The sequence below is a fragment of the Lepidochelys olivacea genome, assembly GCF_965140295.1.
Source record: "Lepidochelys olivacea isolate rLepOli2 genome assembly, chromosome: 11".
Classification (NCBI taxonomy): domain Eukaryota; kingdom Metazoa; phylum Chordata; order Testudines; family Cheloniidae; genus Lepidochelys; species Lepidochelys olivacea.
The window spans coordinates 39,447,804-39,474,669 of NC_140421.1; the positions used below are offsets into that span (position 1 = coordinate 39,447,804).

At 37.2% G+C, this 26,866-nt stretch overlaps 1 protein-coding gene across 3 annotated transcripts in view; it reads left to right on the forward strand.

Moving 5' to 3' along the window:
• The window catches only part of UBR3 (ubiquitin protein ligase E3 component n-recognin 3), a 215,164-nt gene that overhangs the window by 117,466 nt on the left and 70,832 nt on the right, over window positions 1-26,866 (forward strand). For 2 of the 3 annotated variants that reach the window (XM_084642586.1, XM_084642587.1), the window contains 5 exons: window positions 18,107-18,256; window positions 18,797-18,930; window positions 23,323-23,433; window positions 24,880-25,092; window positions 26,002-26,138. In XM_084642586.1, coding sequence (XP_084498712.1) covers window positions 18,107-18,256; window positions 18,797-18,930; window positions 23,323-23,433; window positions 24,880-25,092; window positions 26,002-26,138 — 745 coding nt within the window. The remainder of the gene's footprint in view (window positions 1-18,106; window positions 18,257-18,796; window positions 18,931-23,322; window positions 23,434-24,879; window positions 25,093-26,001; window positions 26,139-26,866) is intronic. The other variant, XM_084642588.1, reaches the window with a different exon arrangement.

Genomic DNA, 26,866 nt, shown 5'->3' on the forward strand with positions numbered 1-26,866 from the left:
GTGACTACAGACCCAGACCCTTGGATCTTAAGAACAATGAACAATCCTCCCAACACTTGCACCACCCCCTTTCCTGGGAAATGTTGGATAAAAAGCCTCACCAATTTGCATAGGTGACCACAAACCCAAACCCTTGGATCTGAGAACAATGAAAAAGCATTCAGTGTTTTACAAGAAGACTTTTAATAAAAAATAGAAGTAAATAGAAATAAAGAAATCCCCCCTGTAAAATCAGGATGGTATATATCTTACAGGGTAATTAGATTCAAAAACATAGAGAACCCCTCTAGGCAAAACCTTAAGTTACAAAAAAGATACACAGACAGAAATAGTTATTCTATTCAGCACAATTCTTTTCTCAGCCATTTAAAGAAATCATAATCTAACACATACCTAGCTAGATTACTTACTAAAAGTTCTAAGACTCCATTCCTGTTCTGTCCCTGGCAAGCGCAGCATACAGACAGACCCAGACCCTTTGTTTCTCTCCCTCCTCCCAGCTTTTGAAAGTATCTTGTCTCCTCATTGGTCATTTTGGTCAGGTGCCAGCGAGGTTACCTTTAGCTTCTTAACCCTTTACAGGTGAGAGGAGCTTTCCCCTGGCCAGGAGGGATTTCAAAGGGGTTTACCCTTCCCTTTATATTTATGACAATCCTTTATTTTAAAAATCAGTTTAAGTGCAAAAAGTATTTTGATGTTTTTTTCTTAGGTATCAAGCACATTTAAGGTAGTTTTATTTAACTAATGAAAACAATTTGAAAACAACTGCTGTTGTAAATTTTTAATGGATTTCCAATTTCTACCCAAATACAGATTGACAAAAAACCCTATCATCTAGTTAATAAGAAATGGGCCAGTCACCATTTTTTAACATAATATAAAAATTTAAGACTCTGAATAAATGTATATTAAGTTATGTAATTGCTTAAATAAATTAGTATAGATATAGTATATCCTCCAGGCTATCAAAAAGTAGGTCAAATTTAGTGTAAAGGCTGTCTTTGGTTGCAAATTCACATGTTTTAATGGTTATACCAATTGATGAAAACTAACCTTTAATAAGGAAAATAACTAAAAAGCACAAATGCAAACCAAGATAAAACCAGTGATTTAAACTAAGGTTTCCTGCTTGCTGATTTAAGTCATGATTAAAATGAGTGATTTAAATAATTGTAATTTAAATCAATCCACCCTATTTAAGCAGAACTTTTATCTTATATGGTGATGGTCATACACACTATAACCCGAACAATTTTTAGAATTAAATATTGTGGTTACAAGATTTAAAAAAATAGTAGAGGGGTACAGGATGTAATAGAGGAAATAGTTTCATATTATATTTGAAGGTGCTTTAGATGTTTTATTAATGGAGTAGAGATACAGGAAGGCTGTTCCAGATGGCAAGGGTCACCAAAAAGAGTCTTTTACCGACTAGGTTGAGATTCTGTGAAGGGACAGCGCACTTGGCGAAAGTAGGGCAAAACAAAACCTGTAGAATGTGCTGAAATATGTTTATGGATTACTTTAAAAACAAGATTAACTTTGAATGGCAATTTGAAATGAAAGGTTAATGGAATTCTTTGAAGATATAATAAAGGAGATGTTTCATTTCTTTGTACATGTGAGTATGCATTCTACCTATGATAGATTCTGGAATTGTAGAATCATAGAAGATTAGGGTTGGAAGAGACCTCAGGAGACCATTAGGGTTGGAAGAGACCTCAGGAAATCCAACTCCCTGCTCAAAGCAGGACCAACCCCAACTAAATCATCCCAGCCAGGGCTTTGTCACGCTGGGCCTTCAAAATCTCTAAGAATGGAGATTCCACTACCTCCGTAGGTAAGCCATTCCAGTGCTTCACCGCTCTCCTGCTGAAGTAGTTTTTCCTAATATCCAACCGAGACCTCCCGCACTGCAACTTGAGACCATTGCTTCTTGTTCTGTCATCTGCCCCTACAGAGAACAGCCCAGCTCCATCCTCTTTGGAACCCCCCCTTCAGGTAGTTGAAGGCTGCTATCAAATCCCCCCTCGTTCTTCTCTTCTGCAGACTAAATAATCCCTGTTCCCTCAGCCTCTCCTCGTAAGTTATGTGCCCCAGTTATGTAACTTAGATCGATTTCGCCCCCTTTATTTATTCGTCCATTTATTCTTTTATTCTTTTATTTATTATTTATTCTTTTGACCATGTACATTGGTCAAACTGGACAGTCTCTACGTAAAAGAATAAATGGACACAAATCAGATGTCAAGAATTATAACATTCATAAACCAGTCGGAGAACACTTCAATCTCTCTGGTCACGCAATCACAGACATGAAGGTCGCTATCTTAAAACAAAAAAACTTCAAATCCAGACTCCAGCGAGAAACTGCTGAATTGGAATTCATTTGCAAATTGGATACTATTAATTTAGGCTTAAATAGAGACTTGGAGTGGCTAAGTCATTATGCAAGGTAGCCTGTTTCCTCTTGTTTTTTCCTACCCCCCCCCCCCCCCCCCAGATGTTCTGGTTTAACTTGGATTTTAACTTGAAGAGTGGTCAGTTTGGATGAGCTATTACCAGCAGGAGAGTGAGTTTGTGTGTGTATGGGGGTGGGGGGGATGTGAGAACCTGGATTTATGCAGGAAATAGCCCAGCTTGATTGTCATGCACATTGTGTAAAGAGTTGTCACTTTGGATGGGCTATCACCAGCAGGAGAGTGAATTTGTGTGGGGGGGTGGAGGGTGAGAAAACCTGGATTTGTGCTGGAAATCACTTTAGATAAGCTATTACCAGCAGGACAGTGGGGTGGGAATAGGTATTGTTTCATATTCTCTGTGTATATATAAAGCCTGCTGCAGTTTCCACGATATGCATCTGAGGAAGTGAGCTGTAGCTCACGAAAGCTTATGCTCTAATAAATTGGTTAGTCTCTAAGGTGCCACAAGTACTCCTTTTCTTTTTGCGAATACAGACTAACACGGCTGTTACTCTGAAACAAATCTTTTACAGTTTCCAGAGTGCTTGAAAGCTTGTCCCTTTCATCAAGAGAAGTTTGTCCAATAAAAGATTAAAAACCTCACCTGTCTTGTCTCTCTAATATCCTGGGAACAACATGGCTACAACTATACTGCACAGTGAAACACAGACACAGTCTGATCTTCAGAGGGCTTCCTGTGTTAATACAAATGGCATGACTTTCCATGCTTGTGTTTTAATATTAAATGTGCTTATTTTACAATTCAAATGAATCTTTTAACTGCAACCTTGCAAACTCAGTTTTGATTGAGAGAGCTCAGAGCTCTTTCTTTCTTGTATGTAATCACCAGTAACAGAAGTTCTGCGTATTATTTAGGCCTTCAGTTGCGTTTTTATATTCCTCATTGTCTTCTAATTATACTCCCATTGATACCTATGCAACAGTATTGCCATTTGGTTGCCTAGATGTAATTGAATGAAACTTAGTAAACATTTGTATTCATGCACAAGAAAGAATAGAGTTCAGCTTACTCTGTTTTAACAATAGTATGGATTCTGCAGGATTTACAGCAATATATGTAATATATATGCCACTAAAGTAAGCAGATACAATTCTGAATATACTCAAGGAGAAGATCTATTGATTAAGAAAGTAATTTTTATATGAGAGAGACAGGGTGGATGGGGTAATATCTTTTATTGGACCAACATCAGTTTGTGAAAGAGACAAGCTTTTCAGCTCCACAGAACTCTTCTTCAGGTCTGTGGAGCTCAAAAGCTTGTCTCTTTTAGCAACAGAAGTTGGTGCAATAAAAGATTACCTCACATACCTTGTCTTTTTCATATCCTGGGAGCAACATTGCTACAACAACACTGCAAACAACTATCTTTGTATAGTCACGTTGCAGAGTAAAGCTGGCAATATGGTGTCTGATGTAATCTCCTGAGCCTTGTAACGCGCCCCCCCCCCCAAATTGCTACTTTTAAAACTTTCTCTTAAAACGAAGTTGTCATGTGATGACATTAGGCTTTGTCATTGCCACTCCATAGCAGTGCAGTGTCGTAAAGTTACAATGTTGCATCCATGTCACACAAGAATTTGGGATATTTAATGTCCTACAAACTAATTAGCAAAGCTCAAGTCCTCTTCTTCAAATTAATAATGTCTTCTAATAAATTGTATAGATACTTGTAAATAATTGAATGAACTCTTAAGTGAATTGGTAAAAACTGTTCCAGGCAAACTTCTAAACTATTGTCTCAAATATACCTTTGTCTTGAACTTGACATATTACATAATTTTATCATTTATTTTATTAGGAATGTTAAATATCTTGTGTTCCTTTAATAGTTTTATCATCTTTGGAGTACTCAATTAAATTTATATGGCAATGCCTCTTGACAAATGTGAATTATCAATGCTTACTCAGTTCTTTCCTAATATGCTGTGATTCTCAGCAGGACATCTTTCAGTCCTTGAAGCAATGCTCCTTAGCACAGGGAAAAAAGTGCACATTTTTAAAGCAAGGTGACACACATTTCCTAACACTCAATCTTCTGAAGCCAGTTAGAAAAATAAATTAGTTTTTACTGGTCTCCTGAGAGCACACATGCTGGGTCAGGGCAAAAGATATTAGTGTATTAATAGATGCTTTGATGCTAGGGGACCACCTTGACACATAATATTCAGCTGGAGGAATGCTGCCTACAGTTAGCATTGTAAACTGTATTTAGCATGTTTAGACACCTTTAACTAACTCTTTGATTTCTGAATCTCATGCACCTAAACTCAGGAGAATACAGAATGAAATATAATGTCAGCAAGGTCACTGTTAAATTCTATAATAAAACAAAGCACCAGATGTTTATCAAATTGGTTAAAGTTTATACTAGGAGGAAGTGTATGTTGGGATTTTGTTAGCTTGGGGCACTCAGTTATGTTGATACAGAGCCAAACCCTGAGTGGTGCTGAGCAACCCCAGCTCCCGTTGAAATGCATGGGAATAGTGGATGCTTTGCACCACCGAGGATATCAGTCACAGATTTAAATGCTTTCTTTGTCCCTCAGTAATATTTAGTGTAAACTTTATTTCCTATAGTTACACAGGGTTATAGTCAATTTATTTAATAATTTTGGATACACAGAAATCTGAGGACACGATGGAACCCTTTAAAAAAATCCACAAGAACTTTCTAGTTGGTGATAATCAGAGAATCCCCCATAGTTCTAAAGCAGCCCTCCTGTACTGTATTGCTGGATGGTTCTGTCACTAGCACCTCTCTGAAGTACTTTGACTATCTTCTGGGCATAGACTGTGTTGAAATGACACTAGATTTCAGGAAGACAGACAAAAGTTTTGTGTGCAAGCTGAACTATGTAGCTGTTATGTTGACTTAATAAGGTTAGCATGTTTTCCAGAGCTAGAGGTGCAGAGAAATTGGCATCAGAAAGTAATGTACTGAAATTTCACTTTGATATTTCACTCCCAAACCATGGCATGAAGAAAACCTGACACAGTTTCCAGCAATTCCAAACGAATTGTGTGGTATAGAAAAGATAGACATTTTCAGCTCATCTTGAGGATGAACTGCAAAGGAAGAGGAAAATATTCTCTTTAAGTGTTATGACTTTTAAGGGAGGCCTAATATTGATTTTTAAAGAATTTTTTATTTTATTTGAGAATTTTATATCTTTTCTACTTATTCTTTCCTGAAACTCCGAATGATTGACTGGAGAACTACTAGGTTTATGACCTCAGAGAAATCATGCAAGAAAAACATGATTGACTGAGATGGGGCATTATCATCATGCTGACCATTATCATCTCATTGTTACCTTGTTCTTCCTGTTTTTGTTTTATTCACCTGCTGTTTTGTCTACACTGTCACTTTACAGTGCTGAAACTTTCTCACGCAGGGGTGTGAAAAAACACCCCCCTGAATGCTGCAAGTTTCAGCGCTGTAAAATAGTAGTGTAGACAGTGCACCAGCCCTGGGAGCCACCCCCCTCATGGGGGTGGGTTTTTTACAGTGCTGGGAGAGCTTTTGTTAACATTGCTAGTAAAGACATATGCTTAGGAACTATTCCTACAAAGACTTAAGCAGGTGCCTAACTTTCTTTGTGAGTAATCTCCTTGATTTCAGTGGGACCCCATCAAAGTTAAGCATGCATATAAGTCTTTGGAGGATTGATGCCTTAAACTGAGTATAATATAGACAGTGTCCAAGTTTGTGTGTGTTAGTTTTGACCGGAAATACATATACAGTACTAGTATTTTTCAACTGTGTGGAGATATACAATATTCAGAAAAGGGATGTGATAATTCCAGGCTTTCTGAATTTCTTGAATATCGAATGTGGTTATCAGTATCTGCTGGATACTGAATCTCAGTCAGTACTGAAAGTCTCATAAGGAGAAAGCACTGAGATGTTTCTCTAGGGCTAGGAAAGATGTGGCCCTGCGATACCTCTTGAGCCAAACTGGATGTAGGCAGAGAGTAAAAGGACTCTGGAGAATGAGTAGCATGAGCCAGGAAGTGTGGGTAGGGGTGTTTGCCTGTCTCTCTCTCAAACTGGGGAAGAATAGCAAGAGTGAGCAAGACAGCAGAAAGGTGTGAGTGAGGTCTTCGGGGCAAGGGAAAGTACAGAACAGACCATATAATTTTTATGCCAAGAGAAATATTTCCAGATTCAAAATTAAGGTAATTTAAAAAAATACAAAATACCTTTTTCCTAACTGTCAATAGCTGATAATTTTTTTGTTTTCTCTGCTAGAATAACTTAACCTCTTCTTTTTCCCTTGTCTCCCTCCCTTGTCTTATTCACTTCTTCCCCAACTTGGCTTCCTAACATCCCCATCTTTGTAGTGCCTCTGTGCAGGGGTGCTTAAAAAATTCCAACAAACTAACCCCAAGTACCGCTGGTCTTAAGCATCAGCTGCTTTCTTATTGAAGTGACACCTGTCAGCCAGGAGTGGCTCTTGCCTAACAGCACTGGAGAAGCTGAGAAACCTGTTGGATGTAGGTGGCAAAAATGTCAGGGGAAGAAGGTTTAAATAACTGGAAAAGAAGGGCCTGCAACCAAGGGCAATGAGAAGGAAGGTTTTAGGTGAGCAGAGTGAATGAGTTTGAAAGGAGTAGGAGAACAATAAAACATCTACCAGAGAACTGTGGACAGAAGGGAAGAAAAACAAGAGATGTACTGAGATGGTGTTGAAAACCTGCATTTTGACTGAACAGTAAGTTACATGTTTGGTGTCAGTGATAGCATGCTTCAGTAAACAAAAGGATTCCCAAATAGTCGTGTGCAAGGATAGAATCATGACTATATTAGATCAGTCAAAACACAGAAGTTCCTGATGCCATTTTATTATGAGATTTTAAAAACATTGATTTTTTTCCATTCTGAATTACATTCTGACGAGAGCCGTTTTCATCCTTTCCACAAATTGAAAAACTTCACCGTGACAGAAAACATATGGCTGGTGCTATATTAAAATAGTATGGTTAAAGGCTAACCTTCTTAATTACCAGGACTGGATTTTAGAATTCTGTACAATTGATTTGTACACAGGTCCACGATGCTGCAGTCCTGGAATTTGTCTCAGAATCTATAACCTAAACGGCCTCTAAAAGAATCTTTTGCTCTTAATTACATTTCTAGACATTTACATTTCCAAATGTGAACGAAATGTAAACTGCTGCTGTGTTGTCTGCCTGAGGCTGCAGAGAGCCTGAATCCAAATGCTCTGAGATGTTTGCACTGTTCAGTTTAATCAACCATTTTTAGCTACTTCATTTTAGCTAAAATTTTAGCAAAAACATCTAGCTAATATGCTTATCCATGACTGCTGGTTGCAGTGGAGGCAGTAAGTTCTTGTCAAAGGTTGCTGGCCTAGGGAACTGCGCGATCAAGCACAAACAAAAATATCATCTCTGACCTTGCACTAGAAGGAGAGCAGGGGTGAGATGCATTTCTTGTCAATTGCATAAAGCACAATCACCTTTTGGTTGGTTCCTGCTTCACACAATTTCCCTCCTGGGTGTTAATATCCTTAAATGTCACCTTCACAGCTGCCAAGACCTCCAGCTTTTCATCAGCAACTACTACAGTGCGTATATGTTTAAAAAAAAAAAAGCTGATGCAAACTGAAAACATGGAGGTGTACCCTAGCACTTGAATATAAAAATAAACCAAGGAATATGTAACTTAATTTTATTAATAAACTACAAGGGTGTGTTAGATGTTTCATGTTACAGACTCCTTCCGTAAAGAATATGACTAGTTATGATCAGAGGTGAAATTTGGTGAGCACCTAAGGTTTTATTTCTTCTTTTCTCCGTGCTCTCCTTATTTGTTCTTCTTTGTCCTATTTTTAGCTTGTATTTATTTGTTGTATTGAATATAAAGTACTTGGGTTATTTAAATTTAGTTGAAGCTACTGCAAAATGTCCAGTTTGCCATAGAATTCAGCACTGGAATGCTACAGAGAACAATGCTGTCTTGTCTATACATACAGAATTCAAGACAAGATTTCTTTGTCCTGTGGGAGGAATATTTTTATTTTTGTCTGGTTAGAACATAAATATATTTTTTCATATTCAGAATAGGATGAAGAAGCCCCTTTAAACAGCTTGGAGTTGAGAAGCAAATTATTTATAATCCCATTTTCCCCCTTAAATCATTGTTTTTCCTTCCTTCCTTGTTGTTAGAAAGTGCTTTTCAAAGGGAGGAAGGGTAAACTGCCTAAGGGCTTGACACCAGTATCTCTTTGCAAATGGCTTGCAAAAATTTCAGTTGCTCAGAAAGAGCAAATTGCCCTTAGCCTACAAACTAACCATATTGTCTTCTTGATATGTGCAGTCAGTGCCATTCTAGTTGGTGAATGATTCAAACCCTGTAGCAAATGTTTTCACTATTGGGTTAACAATGCAGTTTGCTATATGAGAAACAAACAGTGGCTTCAGAGTTAAATTAAAAGGAGTACTTGTGGCACCTTAGAGACTAACCAATTTATTTGAGCATAAGCTTTCGTGAGCTACAGCTCACTTACTTTCTGTCCTTCGAAATGTATTTCAGTTAATTTGGTACAGCTTACCTTGTTTCAAATGAAGTCTTGTTGATGATAATAGGAGATATTTTATGCTTAATATATTACAGGCACCCAAAGAAAATGATGATGAATGTAAAGAATAATTTTCAGATTTAAAAGTACCTAGACACTTGCTTTTTATGTAGCCAACATTGTTTTAATACCATCCTAGAAGCTAGAAAATGTCAGTTCACATATTTTTAAAATTATTCAAAGCTAAGATTCTCTATATATTTCTTATTTACAGCACTTTACAGTCATTGACTAATATAAAGGATTTGGGTAAGGAGGCACAGCACTTCAACAAAAACTCCAAATAAATAACTACTTAAAACTTTTTAAACAAAATATTGTCAGTGAACATACAGTTCATCAACTCACTTCAACAGGAGTAGCTACTACTACAAGGAAATAACCAAACCATTGCTCACCTTACAATATAAGCCTTGTGAAGTTATACAACTGTGGTTCCATGGAAGAAGGAATGAATTAATTAGATCCCATCTAATTCACTAATGATCTTCAACTCCTCAACTACAACTAAAAAATGATAGGAAGGAAAAGAGAACATCACTGGTAGAATTAAAATAAAATTACCTAAATACTAGAGAGAGAAACCAGTCAACTCAATTGAATATTATATAAAAAAAAATTATAAATGTCTAACAAGGCATGAATAACTTATGACAGACTACACAAGACATTTCTGCATTATTATTTTCACTATTTATACATTAAAACAAATAGGTATGGTGTCAAAAAGTATACTGAATATTAAATTTGCATATAAATTCCATCTGTCGTAAAACCCTGAGTTTTATTGCATCTGAGTGAACGACCTCCAAGTGAAATCCAAAATGGATAACTGAAATCCAAGTACTTCTGAACCGTTTGAGTACCACAGTCCTTATTGCACATTCATAAGATATAGTAGTAATGTGTTTTGGCGGTAGGGTTGTGGGGAGGAATCTCTATTGATCTCCAGTGTCTTGAGTGAGAAACGTGGTTGTCTGGATGCAGCACAAGTTCAGCTGGGAGCATGTGATTAGAATTAAGGTAGTGAGAGGGTAGGTTGCTCAATAGAGAGGAAGTGGGAAAACGGAAAGGCTGGGGCAAGAAGGAACATAGGAATACGCACCCACTTATTGCCAGGCGTCCTAAACCTCCCTCACCGCTAGTGATATGGCTCTTTTCAGTTCACCGTCAGCATCCTGTTCCAGTCATGCACCCTGTGCCCATCCTCTTTCCAGTTGCAAAACTCTATTCTGTGATATAAGCCACAGCCTGAATTTGCTCTTCCAAACTACCAAAATCCTTTCAGTTCTCCTAATCCCCCTCAGAATATTCTTCTAACCCTCCTTTCTACCAAGCAAGCTACACTTTCCTCCTCCTTATGTTTATTTTAAGATTGTGGTCCCAGGTTTGTTACTATATTGTCATCTTATAACAGTATTGTAAAGCCAGAAGTTGATGGTATACTTTAAAAAATGTCCTTCTGGCAGAGACCCAAAATTACTTTTATCTGGTTAGTTAACTGCAAAAGGCATGCTTAATTACCTGCAACTACTGTGTCACCAATAAATACACCTCTCTTTTCTTCAAATGTAAATATGTGTAACCTGGGTTAATTCTTTGGAGTTTTAGGCTAATGGAACAGTATTTGTGAATTTTGTTCTTGGACAGTACACTCTCAGAAACCATAAGTACAGTGTGTGGAGCTTACATAGATGATGCTTTTTTTAGCAGAAAACTTGACTTCAGCTCAGAGGCTAACTGGGACAATTAATTTAGCCTGAACCAGCAACCCTAAGTACGGTCTTGTCTGTTTAAACAAAAATCTTGTCTTGGTTTAATGATTACTATTGAGGTTTTGTATCCTCACCCGTTTTTCCTTCAGTGTCAGTCAGGAAATTGCCTTCTCATTTGAATAGTAAGTAGTCTTCTGGATTCAAAGATCTAGCCCCATTGTATTTAATTCTTTTTTATTTTATTTTATTTTTTTAAATAGTGGCTAAAAGAGCCCTGCATCACATCTAAAAGTTTATGGAGTAAGCCTACTTTTGGTCATTTGCATTCTTAAATCCAGGCAAATGTGTTTTTGATCCTGTTCCCCACATGCAATGAGGAAGTAAGAAACAATGTTGGCACACATCACCGTGTCTTGAAGCTGTGGCTCTGAAATTTTTTAAAGTAATATCTATATTTTACATTTGAAATTTATGCTAGTTTTATTTTCATTTTTTAAAGACAAATTTTATTGAGAAATAGATTATCATAGTGTGAATACAAGTACCAGATGTTGACACTTGTCCCTGCAAGCAACTGTAAAATGCGCGAACCCTGGAGTAAAATATTTTTGTTATGTTCATGCAATGTGCAAATATATATATATTTTTCAACAATCTGCCTGAACCCTGACATCCAAATTGTGCACTAATTCATCTGGCTGATTTTTGTGCTAATCGGAGGGAAGCAGAGCCTAAATAAATCAAATGCATAACTTTCTTTGTGTTACAGTATATTGCTGAAAATTGTTGAACAAATACTGCTAATCTAGACTATTTTAATTTCCTGTTTATATTAAAAATTGCATGTTAGGGAATTGAGAACTTTGAAGGAAGTAATAAAAGGCGAAAATGCTCTCATATTAGATAGTCTTACGTGGTTTTAATTCACTGGAAGAGTTAAAAATGAAGAGACAAGGCTGACCATTTCTCAGAAACTGGGGCAATCGAAATTGCATCCGTCATCATGACTGACAAGCAGAATGCAATAAGTGTCTTGAAAAGTATTAGCTGAAAAGGCAAAAAACCTGCTTACACCAAACTAACACAGAGGTTGGTAGCACACATTATACAAGAGCTGTGAACAATATAGGTTACATCTGGGATGTGCCAGTATGTGCTGTTTGAAAAGTGATATTTTTTTTAAAGCTGACAGTATTGAGAAAGCAGGAACACTTCGCTTATTTCCTTTCCACACACCTCTGGCTTTAGGAGATGAGGGATATTGTAAAACAACAACAACCAAAAGAATCTAAAACAACCCCAAAAGCCCTGGCCAGTCAGCCATTGTTTAGAATGGCACCGAAAATATTGAAAATTAAAAATAACTTTAGTGTTGCTGCTTCCCCCTTATGATAACAGATGTGTCACACACTTTCTCTGATAGCTAATGTATAATAGAGTACTTTGAATTTCAGAGTGGGGGAAAAATACTTGAAATTTATATAGTTCGCTTTTCATTTCATCAGGCTGCCACTAGATGGTGATAAATGTTTGCACAATTTTAATAACCATAGGCTAATAAGGATTGCAAGGAAACTGTTTTTCATAAAGTGATTTAGCTCTCTGCTAATATATGGAAAAATCATATTGCAATGATATTCATTAAGTGCATATACAAATTAATAATCAGCATATTGTGGCCTCCTTTCCCATTGTAATTTTAGCTCCTGACAACTTAAAATATCTTCCTTTTGTGACAATTGATGATTTATTTTTATACAGTAGGTGTTTTAAGCTGCATTTAGAGTTGGAAATGTTTATACTATTTTTTGTATAAATTAGAGATTAATGGGAGGTGAGCTACCTTTCACACCACACTCTTTATGGACGTTTGATAAATATCTGACTTATGAATTGGTGTACTGAGTATTATGACAATAAACACCAGTTCTGAATGTGCTATTCTGTTTCCCAGGGTGGTGCTTGGTGACTGACAAGAGTTGTAATTTCACTTACGGGTGTGCTATTTTCACCTCTTCCTTTAGCAAAGTTCTAAAATACAACTGCTGTTGGGAGGATTATCATATCCTCAGCTTTCCTGGAGGAAAGTGGTTACCTCTATGTTTGCTGATAACCGTTTGTGTGATATCCCAAATCGTGTCAAGAAGGTCCGTCTGTTGTATGAAGTAAATATTATTGCACACTTCAGACAGTCTTCACTCTGAGAAAGTCCCTTTTAAAGAAACAAATAACCAGATACTGAATGACAGGTTTCAGAGTAACAGCCGTGTTAGTCTGTATTCGCAAAAAGAAAAGGAGTACTTGTGGCACCGTAGAGACTAACCAATTTATTTGAGCATGAGCTTTCGTGAGCTACAGCTCACTTCATCGGATGCGTACCGTGGAAACTGCAGCAGATTTTATATACACACAGAGAATATGAAACAATACCTCGTCCCACCCCACTGTCCTGCTTGTAATAGCTTATCTAAAGTGATCATCAGGTTGGGCCATTTCCAGCACAAATCCAGGTTTTCTCACCCTCCACCCCCCCACACAAATTCACTCTCCTGCTGGTGATAGCCCATCCAAAGTGACAACTCTTTACACAATGTGCATGATAATCAAGTTGGGCCATTTCCTGCACAAATCCAGGTTCTCTCACCCCCTCACCCCCCTCCCACGGTTTTTGGGAGGAAATTCAGATATTTAAGTTTAAGTAAAAAGTAATACAAAGTCATTTCAGAATACAGTAGGAAGGAATCATGAGCCTTCCTTTTGTACTTCAGAACTGATAGTTCATGGTACATCCATCAAAAAGATGAAGAAGGGAAGAAAACCAACCTGGAAATCAATAGAACTGGGGGCATAATTTACAAATGAACAGAAAGGTCGTTTGATAATTATAAGAATGATTTCAATGATTACATTATGTGACTAGACTAAATATAATTTTTATCATTATTTTGCTGCTAGAGAAATGGTACAGCCAAATTAATATAAACACCTCAGGTGGAACTGCTGTGTTCAAGAATATAAATATTGAAGGTTATCATTTTCATTTAACATTAAAATGAATGATTGTGGAATGAATACCTATTAAAGTAATATCATTTTGGAAATGATGGTTTTTTCCATCCTGTAACTTGTACTGATTTTAGTGCTGTTAGAAAGCCACCTTAATGAAAATGGTTTTATTGCTGTTTACGCTTCTAAGCAATCCTATTCTAAATACTGATATTTCTAAATATGTGTGCCTAAAGCAAGATATGTAAACTTCACTTGCATTCTGTATTTACATGTTGTGAATTTTCTCACCTGAGAGAGGAGACTGGTCCTGGGCTAAAATAGTTTGAGTGCTTCTTGGAGGGATGCACCCAATGAGCAGTGATGGGAAATTACACCTTCACAACTGGGCCTCTCTCACTTATGGAGTCCCACAGGGACTGATTCTCTCTCCAGTCCTCTCAACATCTGCATGCATCCACTAAAGGAACTGACATGGACTAACATGCCAGCAGTATGCAGATGACACACACCTCTACCTATTCTTTATCCGTGCAACCATACCATTACCATCAAGTTGACCACAGGAACTTATAACCATCACACCATAACCATAACCACCACTACCTTCTACTCTAAGTGCCAGGCACTCTTCTATGACCTTGATTTCTCTAACAAACATAGAAATATGTAAATGTGTGTGTTGTGTGTGTACACTATAATATATTTTGAAAAAGTAAAAGAAAAGAAAAAACGCTCCACTGCACGTGTTTCCTTCTGCTGGCAAGAAAATGAGAGAATGTGACAGATGTTAGTTACGCTACTGGAAGGCTCAGATACTATAGCATTGAGCATGGTGTAGGAACCCAAGAAACTTTATAGATTAGAATACTGTATGAAAGCAGGATCAGTATGCTATTTTTAAACGTTTATAAATACTTATATTAAAACCATGTTTTTAAACCTTACTCCAAGCAAAAGCTTCTTCAGTAAGGACTTTTTAGATGCCAACTATCAACTTTATATTTGGCTGTTTTTGCTGAATGGTTAACTTTTCTTTTACAACGCAAAAGTGTGTTGTGTTTTGTTTTTGTTTTACTTTCCCATAACTCAAAAATGACTTCAAACTTCCACCATCATCTGTGGGAAGAGACTAAGCATGGAAAATGCAGTCCAAATCTGAATTTCATGAGGAAGTTATGAGCAAGTGAAAACAGAGTTATGGTGAAAACTGTCTTGCAACCTTTACTATAATAGACACTATTTGTGACCACTGTCATACTTCAGACATTTCAGTTGAGTGGCCTACACTAATACTTAGAATGCAAAAGGACAGTTTTGTTTTTGTTTATTGCTTGATGGTGGATGGGTCACTATCCTTGGAGCACTTTTAAATAATAAACATTTCTGTTTTTAAGCAGTATCTATTGAAAAATGTAGCTTGTAATTTTTGCAGATATGCTTGTTTCACCTTCTGTTACACAGATCCACCATACTCTGTAGGCCACTGAGAATATTGTTAAACTCTGAAAATAGCTCTGTTCAATCTGTGATCAGCAAAAGGACTTGATGTTACTGAGGGAGAGGGGAGGAAGGTTAGAATAATCATCAGGCCTCCATTTGAGTTCCAGAGATATACAAGGAAAACCAAAGAGGCAGCCAGGTTTTGGCTTACTGAAAATCTCATCAACACTCTGTAAAAATGCTTTCTTCCTCATGACTTAAAAATTTTTGTTGTACAATGATTAGATCAGCAATTCCATATTTCAGTGAGGAAGATTAAAGTCCAGGTTAGTTTTAGCTTTAAGGTTTTTTGAAACAATTCATAGCCATGTTTTTGCATACTTGTTCCGTTTAAGGAAGAATTTCATGCTATCCTTCAAATAGTGTCAGTACAAGTTTGCTCTTCTGGGTGCATGTGAGCCCTTTACATTGAAGTTTGAACCCTCTAGAAGATTAATGACCATTGGAGCAGCATTCATGGTTCTGTGCAGTAGTAAATGTTCAGTGCAAGATGTTAAGATGCTGTTTTCTCAAGACCTCTCTCTCTCTTTCATTTTTCCCCCCTTTCCAGTCTATGGAGAAATGAGTTCAGAATTCTTTCTCCTTCTCCTGCTGTTACGTTTGGCTGTTTTTATTTTCCAATTTCAAAACTCCAGCTCTTGTTTGTATAGAGTTAGCATTGTTAATTTACTGAAATGTTGGAGTTGGAGGTGCGTTGTTGTCTCAGTCCTGTTGGTGTCATCAGGTCCAGTTAGTCTTTGCTTTCATTTAGAGTCCCTGTGTGAGATTCAGTGCTGCACATGTAAGAGGCGCAGTACAAAACTAGCTGCCCAGGGACTGGCTAAAGGGGCTTTACGTCAGCTTTGTGCCCTCCCAATAATGGGCTGCTTTGGGACCTCAAGAAACTTTCAGCTGACCTTAGATAGCCCTGGGAGCTGCCTGATGGGCAGTAGCGCTGCATGGAATCTCCACTACTCTGCGTGATCCTGCCCTGCCCTGAACATGCGCCTCCTGCTCCCAGCTTGAAATGGTGTCCATATAAGGCAGCCTTATAGCTGTCATAAGCAGTGTCTGTGCCAGCTGCAGCCAGGGCTTTTTGGCCCCCTTTATGCTGCTCTGGCCCTTTTAGCTTGCGTAAAGGGGCTGGAGCAGGTGTGAAGATCTCTCCCCCTCTGTAAATCCATCTCCCATGGCCGAGTCCAGTTAAAAACAAAACAGAAAAAACTCTGTGTTTCAACTCTGCCCATATTGTAAGAGCAAGATGTGGATCACAAACACCCTGAAGCAACTGGTATAGGGTCGCCTGCCTGGGAGATACTCAATCTTCACTTTTAAGCCCGTAAGGATTATCAGTTCTATTTTTAGTCCTCCTATTTAGAGGAGACATTAAGAGCCTCTGACAGATTTTGGCTCTCTGGTTTTGGCCTTAAGCCTAGTCAGATTTAATCTATTAGACATATCAATGAATCATATTCCTGTCCAAGGATTTTTTTTGTCCAGACTTCTGACAGTCAAAAGGTTCCTTTAAAAAAATAAAATAATGGCCATACTTTTCTACGTGTGTGTGAAACTCCACTTGTATTTAGTTTAATAAATTGATAACAAGCCACTAGGAGAGATTTCACTGTCTATATCAATAAAAACTCCAGGCAAGATTTTCAAACCTAGGAGCTTGGAGGTATAGTAGACTCCTAATTTCATATTTAGGCATCTAAATAAGTGGCCTGACTTTCAGAAGTGCTGAGCACCTGCAAATCCCACAGTGGGAGTTGCGTGTGCTGAACATCTTTGAAAATCAGGCTTTTATTTAGGTGCCTAAAATTAGGCACGTAAGTTTTAAATGTTTTGATTTTATATCCCGAAAAGCAATAATATCCACTAAGAGAGTCTGTGAAATCCAGATCCTGATGTCTGTCACTCTTTACATAGTGTTGCATAGCAGCAAAAGGTTTTATGACTGCACCTCCATATTTTTACATTTGGTCTTCTCTACATTCCATCTGAACCTATATTTACATGTATTTCCCCTTAAATTACATTTGTTACTGGAGAAAGCCACGTTGAACAGTTTAGATGTTAAAAGGCCCCAAATTATCTTGATAAAAGCTTAAATATTTTCTAAACTACCTATTTGTTTGTGATGTATGAAGACAATCTGGGGGAACGTCAAACTTTTATACAACCCAGTTATGCCCTTGCAGGTTTATCAGTGCCCACTGACTCTAAAGCAATTTCTGCAGCTCTTCTTGGGTATGTGTGCATCCCTGAGATATGCCAGGCTGCTACCTGGAGGTGCATTCACGCACGTACAAACAGTTCACAGATCAGTCCTGATACCTTTATTTAACTAGTTCTCCTCAGCTCCGCCCCCTTAAAGTGCTTTTATTGCTGATTTCCCACGATCTTCAGAATTTATTCTGACACTAATTAGAGATAGAAAAGGTTACTTACCAGTAGCTGATTTCAATGGATATGGATTCACACTCATCACCCTTCATCGCTGCTCTTCAGAGTTTTTTATGTAGAATCGAAGTAGGTGGAAGAAACCGGCATCTCAGAGCTAAGGCTCTTTATAAATTTGAAGTGAAACTTCAGTTCTGTGAGGGAGTATTCTTTGCTTTTCTACAGTGTTTTGGCTCTAGTGCACAGTCTGCATGTGTACCCATTCTACTTGAAGTATCAGGGTTAGTTGTAAGTAGTCGTCTGTGTTTTTTGATGATATCCTATCTGGGAATAGGATAATGACATTTTATCTGGATCCATATGCAAGATGTTTGTTGCATCCTAATTATTCCATAACTTGTCTGTTTTTCTTAGAATTGCCAGATGCTGATATTGCTATGGAGATAGCCACATCAGAACAGCATGTTTCTGAGGCTGTGTATGATTGTGTTATTTGTGGACAGAGTGGCCCTTCCACTGAAGATCGACCTACAGGACTAGTTGTGCTTTTACAAGCCTCTTCAGGTATGAAAAGGGGATTATTGGAAGAGCCAGTGTTCCAGGAGTCCTTGACAACATAAACCCCATGCTGTTAAGGTGCCTCATGGAGCCTGGGCAAGGGGATTAGGGAGACATGCTTCCATATGGATGGTCCTTGCATCATGCAGATCTGTAGGTTTAAAGAGCTAAACACTTAGCCGCTTCTGTGGGGTGGAGATGAGAAGGAGGTTCGTCCTGTTCACTCTCCCGATCCTCCAAATCCTCTTGAATAATCCCAAAGGAAAACCTCCTGATGGGAGCATAGGAACCTGGTATTAAAGGAAAAATGTAAAAACTAGCAGTATGTACCTACTCCATCAGAGCATAGAGCAAAAGGTATTATTTTCACAATGTAGTTTTTCTTTAATTTTTCCCTACGATTTCTGTTAGCAACAGAAACAAAACTTTTTATCTGACAAATATGGTTATATCTACAATTTCCTGGGGTAATTTTCATTTAATCTTTTTTCATTGGGCATATATCATTGTCCATTTTACTCTTGCTCATCTTTTTTCTATGTATAGTTTTAGGGCAATGTCGCAATAGCACTGAGCCAAAGAAATTACCTACCAGTGAAGAGGAGCAAATATACCCTTCGGATACATGTGCAGCAGTACATGATGTTAGGCTTACAACATTACAGCGGTACTTTAAAGATGTAAGTATTGATACAGGGCAGTACTATCATCTCTAAAAGTGCGGTGTAAAAACATGAATTGAATTACCAGTTGTATAATAATTGTGCTCAGTGTATTTAGAATTGGTTTTCCTGACTTTATTTCTGCATCTGAAAAATTAATTGAAATAAGAATGGTGTAAAGTATTTAAATTTGATAAGCTCCTTGGTTTTTAAATTTAGGGCCTAATTCTCCTTGTGCAGGTTATTCTGCATAGGTCAGTGGAAACTCTGCAAAATTTTCATACAGTATCATTGCAATACTGGAATAGTGGATGTCATTTCAAAAGATAGTGTGGCTAGGGGAATGAGACTTGGTTTGCCATAATAAAGACCTCAGTTCTATTTCCAGTTCTGGTAGAAGTGACCTTTTTCATCCTCCCCAGTTATTTTTTCTGCAGAATGAAAGAATGATAGTTGTCTACCGAGGGTAAAGATATAATGCCTGGTTAATAGGAGTACACTGAAATATTAACAGGGATCAAAACAAGAAGAGACTTGAACTCATGGTTCTCGATAGCCAGCCAACTGCACTTTCCCCGGATGACTGGGTATGCTTTCTCTGTGTTGCAGCTCCAGCCTGGGTTCTGCACACAGTTGCTGTGACATTCTGTGCTTTGCTCCCAGCAGCCCAGTTCACCTCCTCATAAAACCAAAACCAATGTCTAATAACTTATTAATTGTTAGGTTTTGGAGCTGGTTCTTGGTACTGAACACTATATCTCAGCAGGGCTAGCCCAGTGATAACTTACGTAGAGACAGCCTATAGTTTTATCCTTGTCGCTGTACAAACAATTATTGTAAAAGAGTGAAAATTTTAAAAAAAGGTCATTTGCTGGGGAGAGGGTTGCATCTCCGAATCCTGGGATCAAATGAACCCAGATCTGCAGCACAAATGCTACCCTGGGCCCTCTGCTGGCATACCAGTTTTCAAACTGATCTAACTAGACACATGAAGCTTAGAACACTGAAACTCTGGTTTTAAACAGAAAAGTCGCTGCCATCTTAACTCTAATGTGACTTGTGGCACCCCCATGATGTGCTCATAACACATTCAGTTTCTAAACAGAAAACTGAAATCAGCCAATTTCTGGCAGCTTGTCTGATTTGTATGCAGTAGAAGGTTAGTAGTCTGCTTTGAATTCTCGATTTGTTTTGATATAGGTGTTTAAATCCGTCAGGAAAACTTTCCTGAACAAACAGATCTTCTACTAAAAGTATCCATAGATAGATTTTAATTTTTTGGCATTATATTATTTAGATGTTACCTTTCATTTCATGATGCTATTTTGTCAACCCTAGCATAATATACTTGTGCTATAGATACCCACCAAAGAATGACAGTAATGCACTTACTTTGACCTGTTGCAATTAATAATATATTGCTTTTGTCAAGCTCAGAAGGAGACCTGTTAACAAACCAAAACTTGGTTAATATAACTGTCGGTCTTAGTCTGGCAGTGGACAGTTATTCCCCAGTGAAGTGTTTTTAAAAAATGTATATAATCTTAATCTCTATGCTTTTCTCATGATACAAATATCAGGGGATTTCATTAAAAGTGTATTTTATTTAAACTTGACCTTATGGAAGTGTAACTTCATGATCAATCAGATTTCTTCCTTCCTGTGAGGCTACATTGAGTGTTTGTAAAATAATCTAAAAGATACTATAATGATTCAGTGGCTTAATACTTTCTGCTCTAAAAAACTCTGTTTCCAATTCAGACATTAGTTGGATTAGTTGTTTCTGCTTTCAAGTTTCTAGATCACTACTGTGCTAAAAATGTCTCTGCATGAAAGAACAAATCCTTAAATTTCTTATTGGCATAAAAACAGAAACATCTGTTAGTGTCCTGAGTGGCTTGTTCCGCTGAGCTAAGCAATAAGAAATCCTTTTGTTGATCAGCTGTACCCTCAGCAGTAGGTGTCCTTCCCGTAATGACAGGCACTGCAGAAGGTTTCAGGAGATGGAAGGATGATTTTACTTATTTGTGAAAATTGTTTGTAAGATACAAAACAGGATCCATACTCTTCCACTTGAAGAACAACATAAACACTGTTTCAAAAGCCATATACTAAATAGTACAAAAGAAGGTCATTTTAATTTTTTTCTTAAAGTTTTACCTTTTTTGGCTGAAATTTGGTGTATTTGCTCAGTCAGGGAAAAATGGCTGAGCAGCTATTTTTAAGAATGGAAAGAGTGTGTGTGTGGGGGGGGAGAGAAATAGTGTTTTTTCAACTGTGGGAAAATTTAAAAGAAATAACCAACCCACAACTCTAGACCCTTAGAAGCTGTTAGAATCTTGAAATTTGGCAGATCCCTAGTTCATTTATTGGTCCTTTGTTGTTTACACGTTATGGTAAAAATTCTGTTCTGATTTATTGAAGTTAAAAATGTTTATAAATCTTACTTTGTGTATTCACACCGATTACTGTCATATGACAAAACTAACAATCTGCCAACTTTCCAGTGGCACTTCATGTGCATGTGTATTTATCAATTGTGTGCAGACTTCCACTGAGTAGGCACTCTTCAACTATTATAAGGGATTTTCACATGCACACATAAGAAAGTTTAATGGAATTTCAATTTTAACAGGTAGGGAGATTGTGGAACCTGGTCTGGTAAGGTGCATGTGGAAGGAAGCAGGACTTCAAAGAAGTCTTTTGTTTGTGTGACGCCCTGTACCTTATTCACTGCATAAAATCCACATCTCGCTCAGGAGCAGGAATTTTTCTTGATAGATTTTTTCAGTGGTGTTTATTATTTTATGATTGCCTCACAACTATTAATGAATTTGTCCTAATATAATTTGTGTTCAGTACAGGTAAAAATGTGGTATCACCATTTCATATGGGAGAATTGAGGCATAGAGAGATTGTTATTTGTTGAAGATCTGTGGGTGAACTAGCAATAAAATCTACATCTCTTGATTATCCTTCCTCTTTCTGTGGACTCCTGCCTTATTCGCTATATGGACCATCCCATTTATGTAATAAGTGCTGCAGACACCAGTCTCTCTGGCTGCAGACAATGAGCTTTCTCAGTGAATGAGGCTCATTATATAGCAACTCATCCTAATTTGCTATATAATCTCACTTGATTCACCACCCAGTCTGTCCCTCAATCAGTTGGGGGCCAGCGGGAAGAAGAAAGACTGTGTTATGGTTAAGGTGGTAGATTCAGGCCTTGGAGAGCTATAAAATGTTAGAGATCAAATTGGAGCAGGTAAAATAGAAGAATGTTCTATATGTTCACATGCAGGAAAAGAGAGGTGTTATACCACCAAAAAAAGCAAACCACCACTCTGTTATTTTTACATTGTCCATTACAAATCATTGCAGGGCAAGTCTGTTTTAGGGCTAAAACAGGTATTTTTGCTGATCATTTTTACTGTTCTCTCTTCACTATTAGGACAGGTTTTTTGTATAAATGCAATATATGCATTTTAATTTTGTGATTGAAATTGCATGTATTATAAAAGTCTCTCATCATAATTCTGTCTGGTTTTCTAGCTGATCATTTCTTGAGTTAGAGTACCATTCACCAAATTGTGTAGTTTTGTGATGTGGCCAAATAGGGTGCTAGGATGATGCCAACAAGCTATGTAAGGCTTTAGACGTGGGCTGAGGTTTGACTTCAGATCTCCACAGCCCAAAAGTTGATACATTGAATTATTATGCCACTTAATGCCTTTTTTCATCTTATACTGTATTCCTGACTGTATTGTTAAGCAGTTAGCAAGAGGATTGAAGTTTTTGAATTGAATTAAAATTGGATAGATATTTAATTATGCAACTGTGGACATTTTATTAATGTACATGATTCATGTTATGTTCAAAGCCTTATGGCATCGTATTGCTCATTCTGAATGAAATACATTTGAGTCAGCTTTTATGAAGCAGGGAAAAGTTTGTAGTTTTACAGCAGAATGGACTTTAAAAGCTCTCTGAATACAGTGAATGCCAGAGATTCTTTAAAAAAGATTGCTTTGGTGCTGAAATAATATGTAACTTAAGGGAGTGGAGTGTATTAGAAGGTCAGAAATAAAATTGCAAGAACTACATTGTGACACTTACCTTCAATATAACTATGAATGCTTCTAACACGGTAAAATCTATGTGAACTCTGTATGCATTTTATTCCTCCCTAATTCTGTCACCATCCTGGGAGGCAAACGTTTGCAGTATTATAACTTTAATAAGAGCTTAAATTGGGTTTTCAATGCAAAGCACAGCAATAGCTGTATAGTGGGAGGATTATTATAACTAAGCCCTATAAAAGTGAAAGAAATATTTATTGAATAGCACATGTATACATTTTAGCTGGAAATGTCTGTTGAATAACATCATGTACATTTATATTTTTTTAAGAGTTCCTGTCTGCAAGCAGTGTCAATAGGCTGGGAAGGAGGTGTTTATGTACAAACTTGTGGTCATACGTTACACATAGATTGTCATAAATCTTACATGGAATCATTAAGAGTAAGTTGATCTGCAATTCCAAAAGCTGTCTTGTATTGTTTGCACCTGATCTTGCTCCCATTTAAGTCAATGGGAGCTTACAACTAATTTGAATGGAAGCAAGACTGAGTCCTTTTTATTTTCTACATTGATGTGCAAGACTTTTTTTTGATCGTCTTCCAAATGGTGTATTTTTAACATCTCCTTTTTATTTCATCTTTACATTTTTGTAAAAAATTGATTTTGTATCTAATTATTTTGACCTACCAAAGCAATTATGAAGAAGAAAAGTTCAACAAGTTAATCTCATTGTTTAAAAATATTGTAATTGTGCCCTGTATATACTGTATGTCTCGTAAATTTTGGTAGAAAACTGTATTCCCATTTCATGGGTAAAACTTTTTATTTAAACTTGTTCTAACTAGTCAGGGACCCAGAAAGTTACAAAGGTAATTCTGTCAGTTTGCTGGAGACTGTCTCAGTATGGGGACTACCTGTTTGAAGCTCAAATTACACTTAGTCAGCCCTATTCCTGCAGTGCTCTCAGGTGTGGGGATCCAATGAGGCACTTTGTGAAGATGAAAATGGGAAGTTACGTGCTGTAACTGAAGCTCCCTGAAACTGCCCCCCCCCCCACCCTCTATAGCTCCACACTCCTCAATGGACTCTAAAGCAATGTGGAAGAGATCTGTTGTAGTCGAGAGGAACTGAGCCATTCCATCTGGCATGGTGCTCTCCAATGGCTAGGTTCTTGACCTGTGGACTATAGTGTGAACTAAGCTCAAGAATGTATTTCTCCTGGGACAGTAACTTCAGATATTTCCCATTACTGATAAGTAAATTTGCCTTTTGCCAGATGGAGAGTAATAAAGTTAATAAGGGAAACTTTCAAACTCTACGGCAGTTGCTAACAATCAACAATAAAAAATAAACATTAAAAACTACTTTAATCTCCCCATCCCACCCTAGCTGCGCTATTTCCCAATGATGGAAGGCTGTTGCAATGCCACAGGGTTCTCTGTTGCTGGTCATACCACTCCTTGTTCTGCCTGAAATAACATGAATCAAGCAGAGTAAGAGAAGTCCTCTGGTGAGTGCTTCATGTCCCACCCAGAATTTGTTCAAGCAAATCGGAGTGTCAGTTAGAGCTGATGCAGTCACTGTTTCTGTGGTATGGGAACAACATGAATATCTCTCCTTTAACTGTGTGACATTTTAACTATGGATTGTCTTGGACATTCTGGAATACTTGTAAATTATAGGGATATCATGAGACAGTCTAAGTAATTAGAGTGCTCTTACAAAATTCAGCGCACATTCGTATCATTCTTGGTTTACAGTTATTTGTAGATGGTCTATATTTTTATCTGTGAGATATTGTCTATGAAATTTCAAGAACACAATTGTGATCTTCACTGAGTTCATATGTATCTACTTTCTTTCTTTCTTTCTTTTTTTTTTTTAAAGAATGACCAGGTCCTCCAGGGTTTTTCTGTGGACAAAGGAGAATTTACCTGCCCCCTCTGTAGGCAATTTGCAAACAGTGTTCTTCCTTGTTATCCTGGAAACAATGTGGAAAGAAGCCTTTTGCAATGTCATAGTAACAAGAGTATGCAAGATCTTATAAAAGAGGTGGAAGAGCTTCAAGAACAGCTGGGAACTTTCCCAGTAAGCATCAGTGTAAGGCAGAAAGATCCTTGTTAATTTGCCTCTACCTTTCAACTTTGTTTCATATTTCTTTCTGTGATTTATTTAAATTATGAAACCACATTTTTCCTCCTCTTTCTGTATGGGAAAATTGTACTATTTTTTTAATGGATTAAATGTAATCAAAACATTTTAAAGGTTTATACCTTTTATGACATTACCTATTAAAAGTAAAAACAGAATTATGATCAAAACGTTACTAATGTAAAAGTTTATTTTTGGAATAGTTTCTTCTTATTCTTTAATTCAATTCATTCTTGTAATTTACCTAGAACTGAATCATATTTCATGAAGCTCACTATTTTTTTTTCAATGTAAAACATGAATCCCTTGTAACTGGAAGCTATTTAAAGTATGTCAGTTCAGACCATGTAAGATTGTGGATTATTTGTTTTGCAAAGATGACAATTTACTCTACTTGTACATAATGTAGCCGCTTTATAGTGTCATTCAAAAAGATGTAATTAGATCTGTAAAATCATGTTAGTCTTCCAATCTCATAGGAAATACCTCTATTTAAAAGGTATTTCAAAGTAACAATACTTCAGTTTGCTAAGGATTGCAATTTTAAATGTGTTATTTTCAGGTACTTGTTGCACAATCCATATGCCCCATTGACTATACTTCAGGATAGCACAGACTAAAAATTCTATACATTATATGGACAAAACAGTTAAATTGCTTTGTCCATCTCCCTGCGTATTCAGAATATACCTTTCTACTAGACAAAAAAGTACGATAGCAGCTTTTAATACACATTTTTCATATAACCTATAAATGTTCTTTTGTATAGGTATAATGACAATGTTAAGCTTTGTAATTGTGTATTGCTTTTGACCAGATAAGTAAATTAACCTATTAATGCCTTTTCTTTTTTCGTAGTCTGAAACCAATCTTAGTAAGGAAATGGAATCTGTAATGAAAGATATAAAAAGTACTACCCAGAAGAAATATACAGACTACAGCAAGACTCCTGGATCACCAGACAATGATTTTCTCTTCATGTATTCTGTAGCTAGGTAGGTCCATTAAGCTGTTTTGACCATTCCTTTTGCATTTGTTATTAGTAATAGTGCCCAAAAAAATCATTAGTAAAACCCACCAAAATCCTGAGATTGGCTTAACAATCATGAGATTTAAAAAATAATAAAGTTTGGGTTCTTTTGATTTTCTGTTTTTTCAACATGTAGGGTGCCCTGAAGTAACATTTTTCACTCTAGGACAATCAGGGCTAGAATTTTATGGGGGAGGGGTTGTTTTGTTTTTGTTTTGTTTCTTAATGCAGTCTGAGTTTCTCATGTATTCACATAACTCCAACGGCTGGAGCTTTAAGAAAAGCACATATTATTGTGAAACTTGTCATAACATCACTAGTTGTATGAAGTGAATTATCTGTGTTGGAATAGACCTTATTTAACCCTTGTCTACTAAGAATAGCCAATCTAATGAGGTGGAGAGATAGGACCTGAGTTCTGCATATCCTCTGAAGGACCACATCTCCATTATCAAGGGACATAACCACCATGTCGGGGCATTGGCTTAGCACTGACTCAAAGGAATGAGATGTCGCTTCCTGAATCGTCAACATATCTTCCCATAGGTCATCCATTTATGTGTTGATTGGGCGTGACCCTACTTAATATGGGAGATTTGACTGGCTCTCAACACAAGTCGGTATGGTTACAGAGTGCTGTTCTTAGAGACTTACTTCTGTGGGAAAAGATACAATTAAAGCAAAATAGAATTT